Source organism: Callorhinus ursinus, unplaced genomic scaffold, assembly GCF_003265705.2.
Source record: "Callorhinus ursinus isolate GAN/ISIS: 27379988/994484 unplaced genomic scaffold, GSC_fseal_2.0 scaffold12, whole genome shotgun sequence".
NCBI lineage: Eukaryota > Metazoa > Chordata > Mammalia > Carnivora > Otariidae > Callorhinus > Callorhinus ursinus.
The window spans coordinates 39,888,414-39,912,667 of NW_027397074.1; the positions used below are offsets into that span (position 1 = coordinate 39,888,414).

Consider the following 24,254-nt stretch of genomic DNA (forward strand, 5'->3'; position numbering starts at 1 on the left):
CGGGAGGGGGCACGGCCGGCCGGGGCGGGGCCGGTCTCGCTGCTCCGGGGTCGGGTCGCTGCCGCGCGGGGCGGGCACCTCTCGCTTCCCGCGGCCATGGAGCGGCTGACTTTGCCTTCCGGCGGCGCCGCGGCCGTGGGCGAGTACCTGGAGTATCGGAGGTGAGGCTGCGGCTCGGCTGGGCCAGGAGAAGCCAGGCGGGCCGCGCCCCCCTTGCGGGAGGAGTGCGGGGGCAGGGGGGCGGGGGGCCCGGACGGGGGCCCGGCGCCCACCCCCTGGGGGTCCCGGAATCTGTTCCCAGGCGGCTGGGAGAGGCTTACTTATCTTGATTTAAGTTTTGTCTTTTTGTAATTAAATATTGTAATGACATGTAGTTCTGATAAGTTTCTTCCGAGGCTAAGAGGTCTCCCGCTTCGACCCTTTCCAAGACGGATTATTCACTCTTAAATTTATGTAGAGGCCCAGCTGTTTTTTCTAAATGGCCATTGGAGAGTTACACTGTGAGTACTCGGGCCTTATAAGAAATAGCAGACGTCGTTTGCATGTTAGTTTAGTCGTAGGGTATGTCGTGAATTTCCAACCGTGCTCCCAACCCCGAGGTGCTGGTTTTAGGAGACAGACTGGTGTAGTTTCGGTGGTTCCGGAGAAACTCCTCTCACGTAGCTGCCCCTTTGGCTTGAGGACGCGACTCGCTGCCCTGGGCCCTGACAAAGGCTGATGCACCTGCGGAAACGTGTTATTTTTTTCCCCGTCTCCCAAGAAAGGTTTTTGGCAGTTGGGAGATTGGGTGAGTAGGAATTCCTGAGGAGGTTGTAGTAGGAGGATGTGGGGTTGAGGGCGCCAGGGGTGGCGGGGTCCGGGGGGGGGGGGGTTTGGCCGGGGGGGGGGGGGGGGGAGAGGATAATGTATGTATATACACGGGAAATGAGGCAAATCACTGCTGCCTGGGAAATCCCAGCGGCCTTGAAAACCTGAGCGAGAGTGGTTGTTCTGCTTAAAGGTGGTCGCCCCAAATCACCCAGGGTTGTTAGGGCAAACGTTTTCCTTAGCTGACCTTCACTCCTTCTGACTGTCTCGGTGGTATAGTTTTGGGGAGCACCTAGAAATGGTTGGTAATTCTGAGCCAGACAAGTAAGAATGAGGAGCTTCATGGGTCAGGCCTCATCCCCGGGTCCGGTGGGTCCAGGTAAGGCCATGAGTCCCGTGCCCAGAACAGTTTCCACCAAGCGCTCACCAGGGCTGGGCCGGCTTCTTTAGGCTCCAGGTCTCCAAGGCTTTTCCCTGGGAGCAAGTTGCTAGGCCTTGGTGTTGATTGATAACTTAGATCTTTAGATGTTTAGATATGTGGATTGTGGGCCTCCAGCTATGGTCTCTTGCCTGGTCCAGAAAATGTTAAGACTGGTGGAAAATTATTTTTGCAAATATAAATAACCAGGAATAGTTCACTGTAAAGTTAGAGCCTTGCTATTCAAAGTGTAGCAATCATGGACCAGCTGTGTAGGCATCACCTGGGAGCTTGTTAGAAATGCACACTCTCAGGCCCACTCCAGACCTATTAACCTAAATCTGCATTTGAACTAGATCCCTTGGGGATTCTGTAACTACTGTAAAGTTTGAGCTGTGCTGGTTTACCAGTCAAATATAAATGATCTCTATCTTTAAAGACCTGCATTGATCTTTTTTCCCCCAGTACCTATTGATACGCTACATGGTAGCTATTATAATGTGAAATGATCCAAAACGTTTCTCAGAATAAAATGTCCCCCCTTTTTTTAACTATTGTGTATCTAAATTATTTAATTAAGGAAGAAGGTTGTGATGGTTTCATAGCTTCTGAATTGGTTTTATTTATCTACCTCAGCTAAAGGCTTGAAAGTATGGAAAAAGGTATGGATTGCACAAAAAATTAAGTAGCATTCTACAAACAACATCTTTCATGGCTTTTAAGGGATGATGTTTTCAAGGAAAAATTTCTTCAATTTTGAACAAATTCTTTTACTTGTGCTTCCTTTTTCTCCAGGGATGCCAACTCTTAATTTCTCCAGAAATTAAGCAATAGTGGTGGCTTAATTTTTCCCATAAAACTTTGAAGTCAAAGTTTTGGAATTAAAGGATGATTACTCAATATAGATGTGGGTTTGAGCTTGTGCAGATCCAAGGGTATTTGTGGGTTTAAACTCCTCGCCAGGGTTTGGGTTCGCATTACCCATGTTGTCTTCGGCACTGATGTTTTTTTTGTACTATTGTTTTTTGGGAGGAGTACTGTTTTTAAAGGAGGAAAATATTAGTTTAGACTCTAGCTTTTAATGAAAAGAATGAGCGTGTTTGCTTCAGAATCAAAGGAGAAACTGAGATTGAATTTGTGGTAATTGTCCAGTGGTAAACCTGGATCAGTAAAGTCAGATGTCATGAGTTCATTGACTTTTATTTAATTTAGAATCCTCTTTTACTTGGGAAAGAAAAGCTTTATTCCTATTGTGTGTAATTTTGCTATTAACATAAGTCTAAAGTAAAAAATCAAATCTGAAGAAGCATTTCTTTTGACTATTCAAGTATAGTTTATTTTTAGAGTATAGTATTTTTGACCTGGAAAATAAATATTCAAGGCTTAAGAGAAGTTTTTGTTGTAGAATTGTCGGTGAGGACGATGGAGGGAAACTTTTTACTCCTGAAGAATATGAAGAATACAAAAAAAAAGTATTACCTATGCGCTTACAGAACAGATTATTTGTGAGCTGGCGATCACCAACTGGAATGGATTGTAAGCTTGTGGGTCCAGAGACACTGTGTTTTTGTGCACATAGGTAAGATATTGCTAAGTTTTCTGGTGATTAGAAAATATAAAACTGTATCAGAGTGTATCTTCCTTCTATAAATAACATTACTTGTGATAATTGAGAAATATTTAAAAGTAGGCTTTTATATAATACCCTAGAAATTGTCTAAAGTGGTTTTATTTTTTTGCTATAATTAAAAATTTCTCTTCTATCCTATTAGAACTCATTGTGGAGTCCATAACCCTAAGCATCTCTTCTCTTGCATTTGGTGCCTGCCCCTGCAGCTTTGCCAGGGGTCTACTTCTCCCACGACTGGATAAGTTAGTAAAGGGTGGGTCATCAGAATGCAAAATTGCTTTAAGAGTTGCTTGAGTTGACCCACACTGAACAGGTTACCAGTCTACAAATAGAAGCATTTCTCCTTACATTTACTCATCTCCCTTTGTTTTAAGAAACGTGTTGTGTTGATACCTTTCTTTAAACAAACAAAAATACAAGCACACAGCTTTTTATTACAAATGGTCCTTTTCCAAGTAAGGCATGTGGAGGAAAGAAAATGCAGGAGGCTCCAGTCACCGATGTGTATTGCCTGTACCTGAGGTTTGCATTTGGCTGTGTTTGTTGTGTTCTACTTTATATTTTACTGCTGTCACAGGTCACAGTTGTAAAGCTCAAAAGGACAAAGCTGCTTCTTGGAAAAATCACAGAACCTATTATGTGTTTTCAGGTAACAACTTTTTAACTTTCTGTTCCAAACAAAGCATGCAAGGAGAACCACCCTGTTCTCATAGTTTCTGGGGCTCTCTCATGAGAGACTCTTTGTATGGTTGCTATTTACATACAGACTTGCCATCTGCCAAAGGTTGTTAAGCAGTTGCTAGGATGAGTAATGTTGTATATAGATTGACTTGAAACTTATTTAGCAACCCCAACTAAAAACACTTTGGAGGAATGGAGGATGAGGATTATGTTGAGCTCTTTCAGAGTTCAAGAGGAGTTTGGTAAATTTGTGTTGGTTTTATCATTTATTCTTGTACAAATTTAGTGCCAGTCTCATATATGCATAATTATGTAGCATGGAATTAACTTTCAAAATGAACCCAAGCCAACTTCCATGGAAAAGTTCTTCAGTACTGGTCACTCAGTGAGATCTCTGTCTAAACTATTATTTTTTCCCTATTATAAATATTATAATTATTATTAAGGTAAATGAAGAATATATAGAAAAATAGAAAACTCACCACCCAAAGCTAGCTGCTGTCAATACATTTTACTATATTCATGTATTTTTTTTTAAAGATTTTATTTATTTATTTGACAGAGAGAGACAGCCAGAGAGAGAACACGGCAGGGTAAGTGGGAGAGAGAGAGGCAAGCTTCCCACAGAGCAGGGAGCCCGATGCAGGGCTCGATCCCAGGACCCTGGGATCATGACCTGAGCTGAAGGCAGATGCTTAATGACTGAGCCACCCAGGCGCCCCAATGTATTTTTTCTTTACATAGTTCATTTGGTTGTAAATGATGTGTGCGTATAAATATTGAACAAGTTTTTAATGACAGAGTCACAGAAATGTGTTTCCACATTGTTATGTGGTAATCACAAATAAGATTTTTTTTTTAGGATTTTATTTATTTATTTATTTGAGAGAGAGAGACAGAGATAGTGAGAGAGAGCACAAGCTGGGAGGAGAGGGAGAAGCAGGCTCCCAGCAGGGAGCCTGACTACACAGGGCTCATCTTAGGACCCTGAGATCATGACCTGAGCCAAAGGCAGACACTCAACTGACTGAGCCACACAGGCACCCCCACAAATAAGATTTTTAATACCTGCTCAATATTCTAGCTCGTCCAGTGGTGTTCATTGTGTGTTCCCCAGAGCTGTGAGGGAGTCTCAGTGGTACCACATGAAAGGGCAGGTTCGAGGAAGGACAGACTCTAATTCTGGCTCTTTCCCTCGCTTTAACCAATTTTGCTTTTATCTGTTTTATATATTATGGTTCTGTAAGAGATTTTATTTGCAGGAGGGGTTTCACTGCTAGGAATTTTAAAAACTGTTGTTTATTGATTTACTGATTCATTCCCTTATTAATATGTTGTGTATTGCTGTTGTAAGTACTGTTGCTTATACTGTCTTTATGCACACAACTCTTTATACACAGAATTATTTTCTTGAGGTATATTTTTGAAAAATGAACTCTGGGTTAAAGGATTTTTTTTTACTATTAAATTTGATTTTATTTTTATTGAAGTATAGTTGATATATAACATTAATTTAAGATGTGTAACAGTGATTTGACAATTATATACATTAGGAAATGCTGTATGTGAAATTATATAAACCATGGAAGGTATGGATGGATCTTTTTAAGTTTCTTAAAACATTAAATGAGAGAGGTTCTTCTATAACACGGCACTGAGGTTCTTCTTGACAGCATTGTGAATTATGTATAGTTTTAAAAAAATGTTGGTTCTCTTTGCTAAGTGAAAAATGGTATCTCATTGCTATTTTAACTTGTACTACCTAAATATTAAGAATAATAAATTTAATATTATTTTATTGTGTATCACCTTAAAAGCAGGAAGCGAGTGGCCTATTTAAGAAAATTACAGTGTTTTAACAAAGCTTTGGCTTTTAAAAATGTTGACAATTTATTTTGAAGTTAAAAGTTAAAAACTAAATCATATTAAAATAAATTACATTCATGTATGTTTATTGAATTTATTTCAGTTTTAAATAGCAAACCTATGAAAATAAATTTCAGTAATGTACTTTGATAAAAAGAATTTTTTTAAAGAACTTTTTCCACACTCTTAGGTTGTGCTTCCATATTAAAGAATCTTTAGTGGTAAGTACTTAAAGGGAATTATATTTCTTTGTATATTGCTGTGAAAATTCTTCTTAAATAACTAAATATAAAAATCTAAAAGAGTAAAGGTTTTTTCTGACCAAAGCAATTTGTGACGGAGCTGACAGAAAGAGTGTAAGGGAGTTTATTTTCGCCTTACTAACAAGAACAGCAAAATAAAAATAAAAAAGAATAATCTGCGTTTAACAGAATAGAGATTGTAATTTCCAGCAATCCCTGCATTGTTTTTGTTTCTTCCCTTTTATCTTATTCATTTTTTAGGTATAAACAACATAAAACTGACTTTGAAACGATTCCACAGCAGCGCCCCATCAGTCTCCCTTGCCGAGTGAGCGGCTGCGGGTGCAGGGCGTACCTTTACGTCCCTCTGAACGGCACCCAGCCCATTCGCTGCAGGTGCAAGCACCTTGCGGATCAGCACAGCGCTGCGCCCGGCTTTCTCTGCAATGCCTGTGAGTTACATTGTTATAAACACACCGACAGAATGTTGTCTTTCTTTAGTGGATATTTAATGCGTCTTTGTGCCAGTTTTATTCAGCTGCGTAGTCAATATTAAACAACTCAGAAAAGTTTGATGGACAACCACTCTAAAATGTTATTTTCGCGGAAAAACTCTGAGTTATTTGTATGTTTTGCACTCATAAACCCTAATCTCATGTAACTCAAATAGGTTAAATAATAGTAATAGATTTTAAAGAATACCTAGACGTGATTTGATTTAAATTTTAGTTTATTTATTTTTAAATAGGCTCCATGCCCAACAGGGGGCTTGAACTCACAACCTTGAGATTTACAGTTGTATGCTCTACTAAGTGAGCCAGCCAGGTGACCCAGATTTAAATTTTTGAATGGGAATTTTATCAACTAAATTCTTTTGACAGGTTTTTAAAAAGGATCTGATAAGTTGAAAAAAATTTTTATAATTTGCTGGCAGATTAGAATGTTATTGCCTAAAACATAGGCTGATGGGAAAAGCAAAAGGGATTGAAATATGTTATAAAACATTTTTAATGACAGTGGCAGGAATAAATGTATTTCACTGGCTAAGTATGGAAGTAGTTGGATAAAACTTTTTGTGTGCCTTTGTTCCCATACACATTTTTTAAGAAGTGTGAGTGTGTAAAATTTTGTTAGTGGTGTATTCTGGCCTCCACTTCAGTATTGTTTTTTTAAAAAGAATATATAACACTTTTATTAAGATGTAATTCCCATACCAAATAACTCATCCATTTCATGGGTACATTTTAGTGGTTTTCTAATATACTCATAGAATTGTGCAACCATCACCACAGTCAATTTTAGAACATTTTCATCACCCCCAAAAGAAACTCCATATCTATTAGTAGTCATTCCTGATTCCTTCCTCTCTCCAGCCCTAGGCAACCAATAATTACTCCCTGTCTATATGGACTTGCCCTATTCTAGACATTTCATATAAATAGAATCATAGAATATGTAGCCTTTTGTAACTGGCTGCTTTCACTTGCATAAAGTTTGTATGAGTCATTCGTGTTGTAGCATATGTGTCAGTACTTCTTTGCTCTTTATTGTTAAACAATATTCCATTGTGTCCTGGGTTGGCTTTCCTATAAGGCTTTTATGGGGCCTTTATCCACAGGGAGGCCTCCACATGATCTCTTCACCTGGTCCTACCACTGGGCCGTCCACACCTGCTTTTAACTCTGTATTTGAGGAGAGGGCCTACATTTCCTGGCTTTCCAGTGTTGGCGCAATTTCTTTCAGTGCTGGTTGGTTTTTCCGATGCTTTTTCCCCACGCTACATACCTTATCTTTCTCACTTCAGCATCTTACAGAAGAGCGGGGCTGGGAGGGAGTTTGGGGGCTGGAGGCTAGAGTTTTAGAGGCCATAGGACAGCCTATAAGGGATCCAGATCCAGGTGATTGTGGCCAAGCTGAGCATTTTTAGGGCAGACGCTTTAGTACCTATATTTAAAGACCTTTAACTCCCTTTACATCTTGATTCAGGTTCCAAGTGTTCAGGATTCCATAGTTGCTTCACTTGTGCTTGTGGTCAGCCTGCGTATGCTCATGACACAGTGGTGGAAACTAAGCAAGAAAGACTGGCTCAGGGCAAGCCAGTGGGACAGGATGTTCCTTATGCGGCAATGGGAGGCTTAACAGGTTTCAGCTCACTGGCGGAAGGCCACATGCGGTTAGATGACAGTGGGATTGGTAAGTGATGACCGATGAAACATGAGTTTGTCGTGTTGTTTTTATGTGTACTGACGATAGCGAAGCCCTGTTTGTTTCACACTTTATATTCTTTAATTTTTTTCCAGAAAACATTCTCTCATTGGATTTTTATTTTTTTATAAAGGTTTTATTGCCACGATACAATATATGGTCCTTATAGAAAACAAGAAGAAAGATCACTCCTACCCCAATACTTGTACCCAAATCCCAACGCACAACCCTGTTGTTTGTGATAGCTGAGTATTTCTTTTATTTGATACGTTGCACTTTTCCTGTTTCCCTATTGTACATAATTTTTTGCTATTATAGCCATCTCATTTTGGAAACAGGCTTATGTCCATGTGTGCATATGCCCATGCACATGTATACATGTTATCACATTTATAAGAATGTATGCACACACTGCTTGCACACATGAAAGTTTTAAGTAATATAGGGAAAAGTTCAGTTGGATATATCTTGAACTATTGAAGGTAGCTGGATTCTTCTTTTTTTTTTTTGATTCTTCTGAAGTTGAATAGGATTGGGGAGAAGAATACAGTTCCTATCTACTTTAAATACGTCTGTGTATATGCATTTTTTTGTATTCAATTTTTTTCAGTACAAAAATTACATAAATATAAATGAATATTTTCTTGTAAAAGATTCAAACAATAGAAACGAAGTATTGTAAGGCCCCCTTGAACACATTTCTCTTTACCCCAGATTCTTTCCAGAGGGTAATTTGCTGTCATCAATTAATCATTAATTTTTCTTTTTAGCTTATATTTTTATAGTTTTTAACTTGGAAAAGAGTTGAAGGCCTGTCATATGAGAACATGCAAATCTATTTAATTCTTTTAAACCCCTGCGTAATATTCCACGCTGTCAGTTTATCAGGTTTTCTAAGCTCTACTGTCAGTTTTTCTAAACCTTGTTCACGGCATTTAGATTGTTTCCATTTTTTTCTTTTTTGCCTTTACAACTAGCCCTGCCAAAAACATCCTTGAACTTGCTTCCTTTAATGCTGCATAAATCGGACCCTAAGGTAGATACAGAGAAGTAGAATTGTTGGGTTGAAGTGTGTGAAATTTTGTTAATACATCTGTCAAATTGCCTTCCAAAAATGCTATACTTGTTTATACTTCCTCTAGATTTTTTAGCTTCCCTATTTCTCCCATTTATGCTGATCATTGATATCATCAAACCCAATTTTTTGTCATTCTGATGTGTGAAAATGTTACTGTTTCAGTCTGATTTTGATTTCCCTGGTTATTAGTGAGATGAAAGTCTTCTGGTATTTATTGGCCCTTTTACTTTCTGTGACTTGTCTGTTACATACTTAGCTCACTTTTGTGTTTTTATCTTTTTTCATTTATAGGCGGTCTTATATATTCTGTATACTAATCTTTTGTTATTTCTTTTTCTTTTAATATTTTATTTACTTATTTAACAGAGATAGAGAGCACAAGTAGGCAGAGCGGCAGGCAGAGCGAGAGGGAGGAGCAGGCTTCCCACTGAGCAGGGAGCCCGAAGTGGGGCTTGATCCCGGAATCCCGGGATCATGACCTGAGCCGAAGGCAGACACTCAACCGACTGAGCCACCCAGGCGCCCCTCTTTTGTCATTTCTTTTGCAGATATTTTCTTCCAATCTGTCCTTGTTTTTTATTTTTTATACAGTTTTTAAATTTTGGAGGCAATTTTATAATTATGTTCACCTTCATTTCACCTTAATACTTAATTTTTTTTGTTTTTATGTTTAGCTTTTTCATGAATTTGGAATACATTTTTGTGAAAGTGTGGGGTATATATAACTTCAGTTTTTGCCCAAATTGGTAGCTAATTATCCAAACACCATTCTTTCCCTAATAATTTGAAACTTTACCTTTCTCATATTCTGTCATACTCACTATTTTGTGGCATTGGCCTCTTTGTCTATCTTGTACAATATTACTTATTTTTAATTATTATTTTTCGTAGTGTGTTTTGATAAACACAGGTAAATGCCTCCTGTTTGTGTTTTTTTTCCCCCCCAAGATTCCCTTGGTATATCTGTGTATTTCCTCTTCTAGGTAATTTTATGACTAGCTTGTTAAATTCCATAAATAAATCATTTTTCAATTTTCATGGGTGCATGATTGTATTAAGCTCATGGAACAGTTACAGAAAATCCAGTTCCCAATGGCAAAAAATAATAATAATGATGTTGTTGATGACAATTGCAGCTTTGACTTCCGCCGTCTTTCCAGCCTCTTTACATCTATTAACTCATTTAGTCCTCACAATAACTGAGTTAGATGCTATTATTACTCTTATTTTACAGATAAGGAAACTCAGCACAGAGAAGTACAACATCTTGTTCTTTGTTATTCAGCTAGTAAATGGTAGGGTTGGGTTCAAACCAGAAATCGTTCTGGGCTAATCGGTCGGCCTCATTGTTGTCTATTTCTGTGCACCTACCATGCTGTTTTCAATACTAAACTTTATAATAAGTTAATATTTATAAGTTCATTGCATTACTTAAGAATTTTCCTGACTTATTCTTACTAATTTTTTTCAGAACTTTGGCATTATTTTTTGACAACATTCTATTATTACAAAACATTCTATTTTTACAAGAACATTCTATTATTTAGTTGATATCATGTTGAATGTATAGGTTAATGTAGGAAGAATTGATATTTTTAAAATGTTGAGTTTCTGCATTTGTCTTCTGTGTAGCTGAGTGGAATTCTGAAGTTATCTTCATGGAAGTCCTCAGTCTATTTCTTAGTTTTCTTAATTTTATTTGTGGGTATTTCATTTTTTTATAGCTATCATATGTCGGGTTTACTCCTTCCTTTATATTTTCTAGCTGATTGTTATTTGTTTATAAAAAAACCTGATGTTTTATGCTGTTTTTGTTACTAGTCCTTTATTTCTTAATCTTAGAGTTTAAAATAAATGTTTGGTTGATGTTGTAAATTACGGTATTTTTTCCTTTTCCAGTATTTCTGGCTCTTACGCTTGACTAATTACAAAGGCTCGTTCTTGCAGAGCAGTGCTAAGTAATCGTGGGAATAGCTCGCATCTTTGCCTTTTTGTGCCTTCTAGTATTTTATCACTTAGGCATCTTTATAACAAAGAGAGAAAACCTCCCGCTTTTGGCCCCTGAAGGAAGGTGGGTGAGGAAGGTGAGAGAGAGGAGAGGAAACAAGATGTCTTTGTCTTGATTTCTGCTCGAGGGGAGCCTGGGGCGGAGGGACGTCTGTTCTATCAGCCCTGTAGAGTCCTGGACAGAGGTGACAACTTGCTGATTTGGTTCCTTTATGATGCAGAAGGGGTCCCTAATGCTCAGCTCCTAGTGGGTGGGTGGTTGGAAGGCAGCTGAGCCGTTAGGCAGCGGACCTGCCGTGACTTTTGTCCTAGCAAGGGGCTCCCGAGCAGAGCTAGAGGTGGGTCCTCGGAACTCTGGGGGATTCAGTAGAGGAAGTGGCAGGCATCAGGGGGTCCATACTTGCAGTGAGAACAAGTGTGAGGCCCTACCGAGCTGCGAGACTAAATCACCACTTACCAGCCTTGAGTATTTGAGATCAGCAGTGCATGCAGCAACCAGAGCACCCCACAAGGACCTCAGTGGCCCTGAGTGCCTTCTCTTACACCCCGTCCAGCCACACCAGAGAGGAGCTGGGGAAGGAGGGGCAGGAAACTGAAAGAATGAGCAATTGTCCCACACTGTTTAGGTTATAAGAAAGGACTCATTTTAAAAACCAAATATGATTAATTTTTTTAAAGATTTTTTATTCATGAGAGAGAGAGAGAGAGAGAGAGAGAGGCAGAGGGAAAAGCAGGCTCCCAAGGAGCAGGGAGCCCGATGCAGGACTCAATCCCAGGACTCTGGGATCATGACCTGAGCTGAAGGCAGACGCTTAACCATCTGAGCCACCCAGGCGCTCCCCAAATAGGATTAAAAGTTTATTTCCTTCCCTCTATTTGCTCTATGCGAGAGGGATGTAGGGGAGGTGGTGGTTTGTGAAGAAGATAGAGCACTTACTAATTTTCTCCATAGCTTCCTTCCTTTTGATCTAAAAGTCTATGTATTTAGCAATTGGTCTTTGTCATTTTGTGGTGTGGGGTTGTGGATATTTCCTCATTTCATTGAGTTTTTCTTTATTTTTCATACTTTGTTTTGAGATGATTTCCCAGTGAGGAACAGAGTAAAAAATACAGTTATTCTGCTCTCTTCAACTGTAGGTTCTTTGTCATGAATGTCTTGCTTTTGATAATATTTTGGTGACTATATTAAGGTTTTGTACCTCTTTGTCATAGTTACATTCATGCATAACTTTTTTTTCTGTGAAAAATATCTCTGAGAAATACAAACATACTTTTACCTAATTCCCTTTACTTTATATGGCAGATAAAAATCTAAATAAAAATTTCTTTTTTATAGAAAGGTTTTTTCTAATTATTCTGTTGAGATTCTAATTTATATTGCATTGAAATAACTTTTTTGTATCCCAACAAATGGAGGTTTAATTTTCATTCTTCATATATTTTGTTCTTAGGTGCACCTTCAATTGAATTTTTAGACTCTCCAGTTACAGCTATGGACCACCCATTTCTGAAAGCATTTCAAGCATCATCTAGTTCTTCTCCAGAAACACTGACAGATGGTAATGAAATTAAAGTGACAAATATTTTTGGATGTAGTAAATAAGAATGTAGATTGATTTATTTTCTAGGTCATTTTTTCCTCAGTATTACTACAATTTGGTTATCATTTTATTTTTATATTGGCCTTGGACTGAGAAAAAGCAGGAAGCTTTTTTTTTTTTGAAAATTGCTAAATCTGAGAATTATGAGGTTCTAATAATACAGTAATTTGAAGTTTTAAAACCTTACACGTTATTGCTTTGATGTCTGAAAAAGAGTCCTCTAGTGGCTCTCCCAAAAGCAGGATGTAACCCGGTGGTAAGTTTAGGTTAGAAAGGTTGTGTCATTTATAAATTATACATATACATATAAATTGTACATATGCATTATACACATATATGAATTTTATTCCTTTATAAGCACAAGTATTCTATTTTCTTTATTAAAACAAGAAAAAAAATTGAAGAAGTAATTTTTATGATGCATTAGGTATTTAATATTTACAAATATTTTTAAATGAGAATTTTCTTTTTATTAGCGTTTTCATGCAACCTTTTCATGTACCCTGACTTTCTCCACAAGGGACTTTAGGGCTGCTTACACAAACACCCAGCAAAGTAATGTTAAAATATAGATAGGAGAAATCAAAACCAAGAAAAAGGACACAGTTGTGTCAACTTTCAAGGTTGATGTAATTGCTGCTGTTGAGGTCCGAGGCAGACATGGTCCTTCAGAACTTTTTTTCAGAAGAAGACAGGCACACTTGTCTGCCGTGTGGTCCTGAGAATCCGTTTACCCAGGCCTCTCGTTGTGGGGTGGGGGCGGGATAGAGACAGTTCCCCATCCCAAAGGCTCAGTGTGTAGATCTTTCAAGATGGTGGAGATGAAGTCCGAGGCTTCTTCTGCCTATTTCTGTCTGGCCAGACGTTTGCTCTCTCTGGTCACTGTCCTGGCGCTGGGCTATTTCATGTAGGTTGTCTTCTGGCCTCAGAGTGTCCCTTGTCAGAGCCTTGGGCCCCTGGGCCTCTTCACTCAGGACTTGGTGGACCATATCACACCCTCCTACACAGTGGCCACTGGCTTGCCTGGCTGATTCATTTGGGAGAGTCCTCGTAGCCATGGTTTTGTGTAAGTCTAAAGGCATCATGGATGGTCAGGCTCAACTACTCTGGTTCCTACAAACTTTCCCCTTTGGGATGGCACTCTCTCCATCTTGATTGCTTGTAGACCAAAATGCCAAAGACACACTTAAAGAAGATATCCAAAAGCTTTCTCTATGTTTTTGACATTCAACTTCACTGTTTTGGGGGTGGGGGAGGGGGCTGCTGGGGGCTGCTGAGTTTACTTGATCTTTCTACTTTCGGAAACTGAAGACCCTCTAGTTATTCATTATTCTTTCATATGCTCTGGTTGAGCTTGACTAGATAATAGGGAAGGATTTAAGCTTCCCAATTCTGCAGACTCACCTGTTTGGCCGAGGGCTTCCAGCTACCTTCTTGAGGCCCTTGGCAGTGTTGGTGCTCTTTCTATCGTGTGGATTAAACTGTGTCCTAAAACTGCTTGTTGGTGTAACTTTGCTCCCACCTTCTGACTAAAACACCATACCCTTACCACCCCATCTTAGCTCTCCTTTCCCCAAATTTTTTGCACCTTTCTGAACCAAGACAGAATGACACTCCCAGGACACATCAATTCCACACACATAGGCACCAGTGAGGCAGGATCTTCTCCTCTCAGACTTCCATTTCTCACACACCAAGAAAGATAAGGAAGATAAGCAAGTGCCTGGAATGGGCCAGGCCGAGCAGTAACCTAGAGACACAGAGGACACACTGAGTACCAAGAGGAGAGGATCTGGAATGGCCTTCCCTGATCATGTCAGCCAGAAGCCGTCTTTCCCTCCACACAGCCCCGAGGACACAGTACTCCGTGGTGTGCAGGGGTCTGATGGCCACTGCTAGATGGCTCCTTCCGGTCAAGATCGCATCTTAGCTTGATTTTTTTTCAGCACTGTCCCCCTTGCCTTGTACACAGGTGTTCTATCAGTGTTTTCTGAACCATGGACAGAAACTCTGAATTAACTTTCCACTGTTCAGTATCATTCCACTTGTTCTATGAAAACTGCAGAACCCACTCAGTGTATTCTCTTCTCAAAGAAAAGCACAGGGCCACCCTTGACTGGTGGTGCCCCCTTTCTGTGGGTCCCCCAGGAAGAAACCTGTATCTTTTTCACACTTGCCTATTCTTAGTCACTTTCTCCAGACTCTGTAACGTCTCCCTTTAGCTCCATCTTACTCAAACACAGACATTCCTGAGCTAGAGATTCTAACTGAAAGCTAGTTACTACCTGTCCCATTCACCTGGTTAGACCTTTTTACTGCTGACTGGTCAGGGCCGGAGGGTCACTGACTCTGTTCCCTGACCTTGGCAGAATGACTGTTTCACCTAGGAACCATTAGAGTTCCTTTGGAAGATCATGTGCCTGTTCTCTAGGAACTAGACCTTATTTTTCTTCTTTGATGCAGTAGGGCATGTTTTCTGTTTTACGCAAACATTTATGAGCGATAACTCCTCCCCGCAGAAAGAGGCCCTAAGTAAAAGTACAACCCTGAAAGATTATGGACTATGAATTCTTTCTGGTGGAGATCACTTTCTGCAACTAAATCTCAGTTTTTCCTGTTTCTCTTGTGATGAAGGGGTTGCCTTTTAGTAAGGGAAAAGATTTTTAGTTATAGAGTTAAACATCATGGAAATCCAATCCAAATATTTTAAAAGCATGGTCCTCTCGAAGAGAAATAGTAATGACAGTACTGTTAACAGTGACTGTAACAATATGGCAGATTATTGAATGAAATGAATTAACTTGAATAAAGGCTGTGATTTTCTATTTAAAATCTTCTCTTTTTAAAAAAAACCTTTTTTTCAGCAAATGTAGCCTGTGGTTGCTTATTTCTGATAGTCACTTTGATAAAAATGGTAAAAAACCACTTTACCAGATAAATGGTAACATACCATTAAAATGCAACTCAATGAAGGTGATTCTACAAGCAGCTTAGCTCAAATGATCCAACATGATTCAGGGAAAAGACCCAGAGTTTTGAGATGAACAGATAGCACATATACTAAGCATTTTTTCGTATTTTTCTCAACAAGGTTTTTGTTAGATAGTTGACAGAGTGTGGTTATACTATGTGGTGATTGTCTGGAGTGATATAATTTTTGTGTTGCTGGTTGAGGGTGAATTTATATGCTTTAAAAACAAGAACATGTGTTCAAGTTGATATTCTGTTTTGGATATGAAGGGACCCAACCAACACATTCACCTGAAATGAAGGTGAACTTTTCCATGGAACTGGGCCCTTAGTGTACCTACAAAGAAAACTTGATTTTCTTTCCTGAAGCAATTTTAAATTCCTTTCACAACTTAAATTAGTGCTTGTTTTAGTTTTAAAAAAAGTGAATACCGTGGAAAATGACTAAAGTTAGTTTTGAAAAATTTCAAAGCAGGTAGTATCTTGGTTGCTTATACAAACTGCCATCGTCCAGTCAGGTGCTATAACAAAATACCATAGACTGAGTAGCTTATACATGACTGAAATTTATTTCTCACAGTTCTGGAGGCTGGAAGTCCAAGATCAGGGTGCCACCATGGTTGTATTCTGGTGAAGGACCTCTTCCTGATCCACAGCTGGCCCCTTCTCATTATGTCCTCATATAGTGGAAGAGTTGAGGGATCTCTGTGGCGTCCCTTTTATAAGAGCCCTAATCCCATTCATGAGGACTCCACCCTTATAACTTAAGCACCTCCCAAAGACCTCACCTCCTAATACCATCACATTGGGCATTGGGATTTCAACATATGAATTTGAGGGCAACACATTCAAGACCATGGCACAAATCTTCTGTAATTACTTTTGTGCATTATCTGTTATGGTGTTATGTGAATTTCTAGTTTTGTTATAAAATTTAAAATATAGTTGAACAAAGCTAAGTGGGCTCTTGTGTGAAATAGCTATATGTTGTTGTTTAATATGCACCAGTTGCACATTAGGAGAATGTTTGCCAATAAAAGTTACTCTGTCTTGCAATGCTCTGCTTTCTTTCTTTTTTTTTTTTTTTTAAAGATTTTATTTATTTATTTGACAAAGAGAGACACAGTGAGAGAGGGAACACAAGCAGAGGGAGTGGGAGAGGGAGAAGCAGGCTTCACGCTGAGCAGGGAGCCCGATGTGGGGCTCGATCCCAGGACCCTGGGACCATGACCTGAGCCAAAGTCAGAGGCTTAATGACTGAGCCACCCAGGCGCCCCGCAATGCTCTGCTTTCTAAAGAATTAGGTAGGGGTGCCTGGGTGGCTCAGCCGGTTAAGCGTCCGCCTCTTGATTTTGGCTCAGGTCATGATCTCAGGGTCTTGGGATCAAGGCCCGTGTCAGGCTCCGTGCTCAGAGCAGAGTCTGCTTGAGATTCTCTCTCTCCCTGTCCCTCCCCCCCTGCCCCCCGCAAAAGGAATTAGGTAGTAGGATCAATTACCATTTAGACCATTCTGGTTTGAAAAATAAAAAAAACCACTGGTAAGAGGAAAGTTATCTTTCTGTTTTTTTTTTTCAATTTCAGCAGAATTTATAATTCCATAAGTATATTACTTAGAATTTTTTTTTTCCTTATTAGTAGGTACAAGCAGTCAAGTTTCTTCCTTAAAGAGACCTGAAGAGGATGATATGGCTTTCTTTGAAAGACAATACCAAGAGAGGGTAAGTCTGTGGTGAAATCTGCTTATATTAAGCATTTAACATGTGACAAAGACACAGTAGAATTACATATTCATTGTGGATCATCATTAAAAATAATTTATAGGGGCTCCTGGGTAGCTCAGGTGTTAAGCATCTGCCTTTGGCTCAGGTCATGGTCCCAGGGTCCTGGGATCGAGCCCGAGTCGGGCTCCCTGCTCTGCGGGAAGCCTGCTTCTCCCTCTCCCACTCCCCCTGCTTGTGTTCCTTCTCTCTCTGTGTCTCTTTCTGTCAAATAAATAAATAAAATCTTTAAAAAATTATTTTATAAAGCCTTTACTTATAGCTGGTGTTAGGCCTTGAGACTTACTTACAATGATTCAGAGAGAAATAGGATGAATGAATAATATGATATATAATATAATAGTTAATTTATGAAGATCATAAAGATTGACTAAATATATAGATAAAATTATCAATAATAAACATCAACTATCAGCAGATTTGTAAATTATATGTATGTTGAATTCTTTTTTTTTAAAGATTTATTTATTTTAGAGATAGAGTGTGCGTGCACAAGTGGGGGGAGGGGCAGAGGGACAGGGAGAGAATCTCAAGCAGAGGCCCTGCTGAGCAAGGGGTCTGACGTGGGGCTAGATCTTACACCTTGAGATCATGACCACAGCCGAAATCAACTCTTGCTGGACACTCAATTGACTGAGCCACCCAGATGCCCCTGTATCTTGAATTCTTAATATGTAATATTTCTTCTTCTCAGTGCATTCAAGGTATATCTAGACTCAAGTTAAATTACCCATTAGCCTTTAAGAAACTGAACACTAAATAAAAGTGTATTTAGGCAATTCCCAGGGCTCAACAACTATGGTATTGATGTGTTCCCAGCTTCCAGTAGTGATAATTTGCATCATTCTCTACCATACTATAAACTCCTTAGGGATAAACAGTATTTTATTCTTCTTTATATTTTCCCCAGAACAACTACAGTGCCTTGTATGTAATAAGTTTTCAATAAATATTTATGGAGAATTGAAAAAGGAAACACATATTAATTGATATTCACTTTCATAACATGTCATATGGTTAGACATTTGATGTGTTTCATGGCAGTGTTCATATTGAGAGTTTTGTTTTTGTTTGTTGCCTGATGAAAGTATGTTGGTTTGATGAGGTATGGGGGATGGTATCCAGCCATATGGTACGTTCGTCAAAGTGCTTTCCTTAGGATTATTTTATAGTTGCTCTGTGGGTGTTTATTATCTCTCCAACTGGGTAATAAGTGCCAGGAAAGTAAAGACACTCTTGTTACTTTTTACTGTAGCTTGTTGAGTAGCCAAAGGTGTGGCGACCATTAAATAAATTCACCTTCCAAGAGGAAGAGAAGGGAGTAGGGGACAGAGAGCTCAGCTTGGTTTCCCTGATGAGGAATTTTGAAGTAGAGGGGGAAAGTCCTGAATATGATTTAAGGCAGAGGTAGAAATAGAACTTTTTGCAGTGATGAAAATGTTCTATACCTGTGTTGCAGCTATTCATCATGTGTGGCTAGATAAGTCTAAATTTAAATAAATTAAAACTTAAAATTATTTTCCTCAGTCACACCAGCCACATTTCAGGTGCTCAGTAGGCCACATGTGGCTAGTGGCTACTATACTGGAGAGCTCTCATCTAAGAGAAAGAGGAGATAGTAGGATCTCAGGGAGGGAGATGAAATGGCCAGGGTGAGGAAAGAGAATGCTCTTTTTATAGCATCATTAAGGCTAGACTTTTAATCACATCAGTCTCCATTCTTGGAATACACGAGTTCACAGCTGAATTAGTTTCTCCTTCTTAGGCTTATGAGGGACAGGGTTCTAGAACTCCTTCTTTCCCTCCTCCAGAAGCCTGGGTCGTGCTGACTGCCTTGAAAACATGCCAGTGGTATTTGCCTGTGGGAAGATAATGGGGGGAGGGATTGTTTTAGAGGATATACCTGGCCAATCCAGACTGCTTATTATAAATAGACCTAGAATTTGTGGGTTTACAAGAGGTTGTTTATAACTCTCCAGCTTGTGTGATTTATGGATTTATGAGACACAGCTTATAAACTTTCCAGCCTGTGTGATTAATGGCATACAAAAACTAAGAAGCTCAAACCTAAACAACTTCCTCTAAGCTGACATGTATTATATGTGTTGTTAGTGCGTGAATTTTACTCCAGAAAAAACAAGATATGCACCGTTGAGGGAAAAGGGATGATTAGGAAGCTGAATCTGATGATGGGTCACAGCCCCTTTAGAAAGCAGGGCGATGTCTGTGTCTGGTTTTGCTTGCATCCTGGTACAATGGTAACATTTAGTGTGGGGAAAAATCTACCATAAGTGTGAGTTGGCTTTGATGATTGAAGCCTTTGTGGTAACATAGTTTACTTATTACTTTTAGGTATTATTAAAGAGTTGTTTCATTGCTTCTTTTATATATTAGGTCAAGTTATTTTCTTCCATTGTGAATGACCCTTGTTCTCTTATCTCTAAGAAAGGAGAATTTTATTAAGGAAACAATTATCAAAGGTGAAGTAGGTGCAAGGTGCTATTGCTGTTAGTGCCAGGAAATTGAAAAAGAAACAAAGGAGCAGGAGGGGGTATCTTTGCTCTTCAGACACTAGATTAGATGGATGTATTGCTAAGTACTATTTCAAGTGAGGAAGCCCTGCTTTGGCTTTGTTTGGTTTGCTTTGGCTTTGTTAGCATCTTCTCTCTCTCTCTCTCTCTTTTAGATTTTATTTATTTGACAGAGAGAGGGAACACAAGCATTGGGGTGTGCGAGAGGGAGAAGCAGGCTTCCCACTGAGCAGGGAGCCCGATGCGGGGCTCGATCCCAGGACTCTGGGATCATGACCTGAGCCAAAGGCAGACGCTTAACGACTGAGCCACCCAGGTGCCCCTAGCATCTTGTCTCTTTTTTGATGTTACTATAAATCTAACACTTGGCCCTAAATGAGAGAGGAAAAGGGACTAGCGTTTGTTGATTGCTTATTAAGTACCTGGATTTTATATATATGATCTCATTTATACCTTTAAAACAACCCTGAGAAGTACTTATTACTCTGGCCTTTTTTTTTTTTTCCCCCAAATGAGAAAACTGTTGGTGAGTCCAAAGCCTATAATCTTTGCCTTGGTATAGGGTATTCCTTTGGGGGTCCTTCAGATGACCTGTTGACTAATACAGTGTAAAAGAGTGATATGAATGTAGGGTTTTTGAATGAGAGTCCCAACCAACTCAGGAGAGAGAGGGGAAAAAATGGGGATGAGACAGAGGTGAGATATATACATTTTATTATTGGGAAGTTATTATTTATAATTTAAGGAGATTGGATAGACTGGTTTTACTGGGTCCCCTCTGGTTTCTTGATATTATTCCTATCACCTTAGAAGGTAGGAGGCCCTCCACCTACCATGCCCCATACTTTCTGTCCCTTTCTCTTACAGGGATAAGGCAGTGGGTACTGCCTCTGGGAATTGTAAGAGGCAAGTGGGCTTTGTGTTCTCTAGGGTCTTTTTTCCCATAGAAAGGATTTCAGTGTTTCTAAAGGTCAGAAGACCACTACTTAGGGTATGTAAGCTGCTTCTTTGCTTCAGTTACACTGGAGGGCAACCTTCAGGGAGGTAACTGTGGAAATGTGAAAACCAGAATTATAGGAAACTATCCTTAAAGCAGTCCATGTTCCAGAGATTATCTAGCTGCATTAGGTGTGTTCTTTAGGGAATGTGCATAGACCGAATGTAAGGTTAGGTATTTAGGCTTTCATAAAACAATTTTTTTAGTGGCATTTAAGTTAACTTATCAATTTGCTCCAAAACAATATTCACTCTATGTTATTTTTATTAAAATGCTTCTGCAAAGTTGAAATCATACCATATTTTAAAAAATGCAGTTAGGTCCCTTCGACTATTAGATTTTGCTTTAGAATTTAGCAGCTTAATCACTGCTAAATAAGTGTATGAAATGGCTGTGATGAATGAGACATGAATCAAATAAGGTGTGTACAACCTTTTTTTCTTTAGAATGTTTTACAAATTATTTTATCAACAAATATTTTAACTTTACAGATAAAAATGGAAAAGGTTGCTAAGCAGAAAGGAAAAGCATCATTGCCATCAAGTACAAAAGCTTCATGAAGACTATTGGGAAAATTAAAACCATCATCCAAATAGATCTTGTTTGTGTTTATTTAAATATAATAATACAGTTTATTTTCTCTCAAATTATTTACTTCTTTTACTATGTAAAAATGTCATTTTGGTTTTTTCCTTAATTTATTTAAACAAGTGAAAATACTTTGTTACTTTTATCAAAATTCATGATTTAATATTTTGTATATACTTTTTATCTCTCCTACCAAATGAGGTTATTTTCATATTAGTCAAAACCTGAAAATACAGTAACTGTTTTTAATCTGTCATAATTTAACTTTTTGAGGGTATTTAAAAAAGTATGTTATTTTGGGGTTTGAACAAATATATAAGGAGCCCTGTTTAAAAATAGTAAGTTCAAATCCCTATTTTTTATTTTTTAAACATTGTAATCTTGATTTATGTTTTTAAATGAAAAGCTGTATTTAAAAATTATATAATCATTTTCTAGTGGTGTCTACTGATTTTTAAGTTGTTTGGTTGATTATGCACTGTATGTAACTGTATTGAACTTCTTGTGTGCCACCTCAAATCCTCTTGGCCCACATCTTACTCCAGGACTCCTGTGAAACACTTCTAGGCAGGCTTCTTCTTTTTTTTTGCAGTTTTATACCTTTATTTGACAATCCGTGATTAGTTCTCATCCACATTAACTGTCTGTAGATTTTTGAAAGTGGCGACAGGTACATAGGTAACCAGTGTGTAGAGCTTGTTTAGTGAATCTTGATCCTCGTTACATTATCTGCACAACCACACACGGATACGGTATGGAACATTCCTTATTCCTTTGGCCCAGACAGCTTTGTTGAGCCTGGTGTCAATGCATACATCTGGAGTTCCCATCTCCTTCATGGCAAATTTCCGATCTCTTTGAGTGCCCGAGGGGCACGCTTTCTTGAAACCCACTCCATGGTTGCACTTGTGAATGTTGATGGTGTATTCTCTGGTCACTACCTCGTTGATGGCAGAACAGCCCTTCTTCTTCTCGCCACCCTTCTTTGCGGGAGCCATTCTGCCAGGCCGTGGTTGGGAAGGAAGAGCACGAGGTATTGTGGGAGAGGGAAAGCCCCAGGCAGGCTTCTGACAGCTTCTTATGGAAGCCATTTGATGGCATTTCATCTTGAGAACACTTCATGATTTCCTTGCTTTTTTTCTCCAGGAATCCTCTGACAGTGTGGCTTGGGATGCCTACTGCAGCCTTTCTGCATCACAGATGTATGAAAGATGTGGGGGAGTTAATGACCTTGGGACCACCCTTGACTTATGGGTGAACGCTCTCTTTCCCATCTGCTGGGAGGACAATTCTGAGATGCCTTTCATAAGTTTCCTCAGAAAATCCCATGGGATTGAGTACCAGTCACCCATAGCAGTGGCCAACTCTGTAATACATTCTTACCATGTTAGCTTTCACTAATTTCTCCCTTTCTGATCCCTCAGGTTCTCTCAGATTACTTCTCAAATAAATACCTGTATGTGAGTATTTGTCTTAGGCTTTGCTTTTGGGTGGTGGGTAAACCCAGGCCAAGATGGGTACCAGGAATGGCCTTAGAAAGCAAACCCTCTGGATGCGATTCTGTGACTGGATCATTCACTGGACAGATGACAATAAAGACCATAGCTAGTGGTAAATGGCATAGTGATAAGTCCTGTCATGTGGATGGGTCATGGCTACTGTACTGGATTTGGGTAGAGTGCGGGAGGAAGGTGAAGTATTAGGTTATATCGTAGTTGTGGCATTGTGGTGGAATGGGACTAATGGAAATTATAAAGGTGAAAGTGTTGGTTAGTTATTGTTAACTACTTTAACAATATTTTAATTAACCTTGAAAAAAGAAAATGACATAGGTTCCTGTTAGCTATTTAAGTCAAGGCATGCTGTGAGAGCCAGAATGCCTCTATAGCACCCTTTAAGGAAAATCTCATCGTTGATGCTGGCAATATGTGCTGACAATCCAGCCCAAATAGTAAAGGTGGCAAGGGTGCAAAGGAAGTTGAAGACTCAGCCTCGATTATCTCCTCCAGCAAAGTCAGCATGCTGACAGGAAAAGATTGTAATGTTGAATCATAGAATGGGAACATTTGTGTTGGTGAGCCTCAGAATCTTGAACCCTCATGTCTCCTTGATTCTCTGAGCCACAGAAGTGGTCTCCCCTCCTCCACTTTGCTGATGGAGAGCAGCCTTCGCTTGCTTGGAGATCCTGCAAAGAATTTATCTGGGGCACTTGCTTTGTAAGATGATACTTGTCCTCCTCAAGACTCACCCCTGCTACCTCTCCTTAACTCCATACTGAAAAGTAGGATCGGGTCTCAGCATACCCTAAGTGGGGATATACAGTCCTTTCAATAGGAGGATAGGTTACAATCTGAATGAACTGTAGGTTCTGGTTAAAATATATTGGCAGGAACCCAGGAAACATGCATGGGAGTAGGTCTCAAGGGCGTTGGAGGGGGATGGAATATAAGGCCTGATAGGAGAGAGTAACATGGTAGCACTTAAACTCCTGACTTGGGTTTTAATACCTTAGATATCTAGATATTTTTCCTAACATACTGCTAGGACGGCATCTAGAAGATATGGTGGAAATGCTAGAATTTATTTGGCATGGTATTAAAGAAGGGGTCATAAAGCTCAGGGAAGTTGCAGTGTTAGAATGGATTTGTTGTTTGAAACTTGAGAAGCTACCACTTGAGTGTTTTTCCTGGAAAGGCTCAGATGACACTCATAAGTAAGGCGATCAAAAATGTAGTGGTGAGGAGTGTACTGGCAACTTTGAGAAGTGTGGCTGTGGCTGAGCTCTACAGGCAGGAATCGATGGCAGCAGATGCTGCCATGATCCTGGGCTCTTTGATATCAGTGTAGATGATGGG

At 39.3% G+C, this 24,254-nt stretch overlaps 1 protein-coding gene across 2 annotated transcripts; it reads left to right on the forward strand.

Annotated features, from left to right (window-relative positions):
• Positions 1-29: 29 nt before the first annotated feature.
• Positions 30-21,408, forward strand: FAM221A (family with sequence similarity 221 member A). 2 transcript variants are annotated; one of them, XM_025873030.2, is made up of 7 exons: positions 30-161; positions 2,631-2,804; positions 5,906-6,096; positions 7,631-7,837; positions 12,386-12,493; positions 17,141-17,223; positions 21,303-21,408. In XM_025873030.2, the coding sequence occupies exons 1-7, from the start codon at positions 97-99 to the stop codon at positions 21,369-21,371; spliced, it is 897 nt and encodes a 298-aa protein (XP_025728815.1). In that variant the 5' UTR covers positions 30-96; the 3' UTR covers positions 21,372-21,408. The 2 variants fall into 2 exon arrangements, with proteins under 2 accessions (XP_025728815.1, XP_073755053.1); XM_073898952.1 differs by lacking the exon at positions 30-161 and adding an exon at positions 252-787.
• Positions 21,409-24,254: the final 2,846 nt, after the last annotated feature.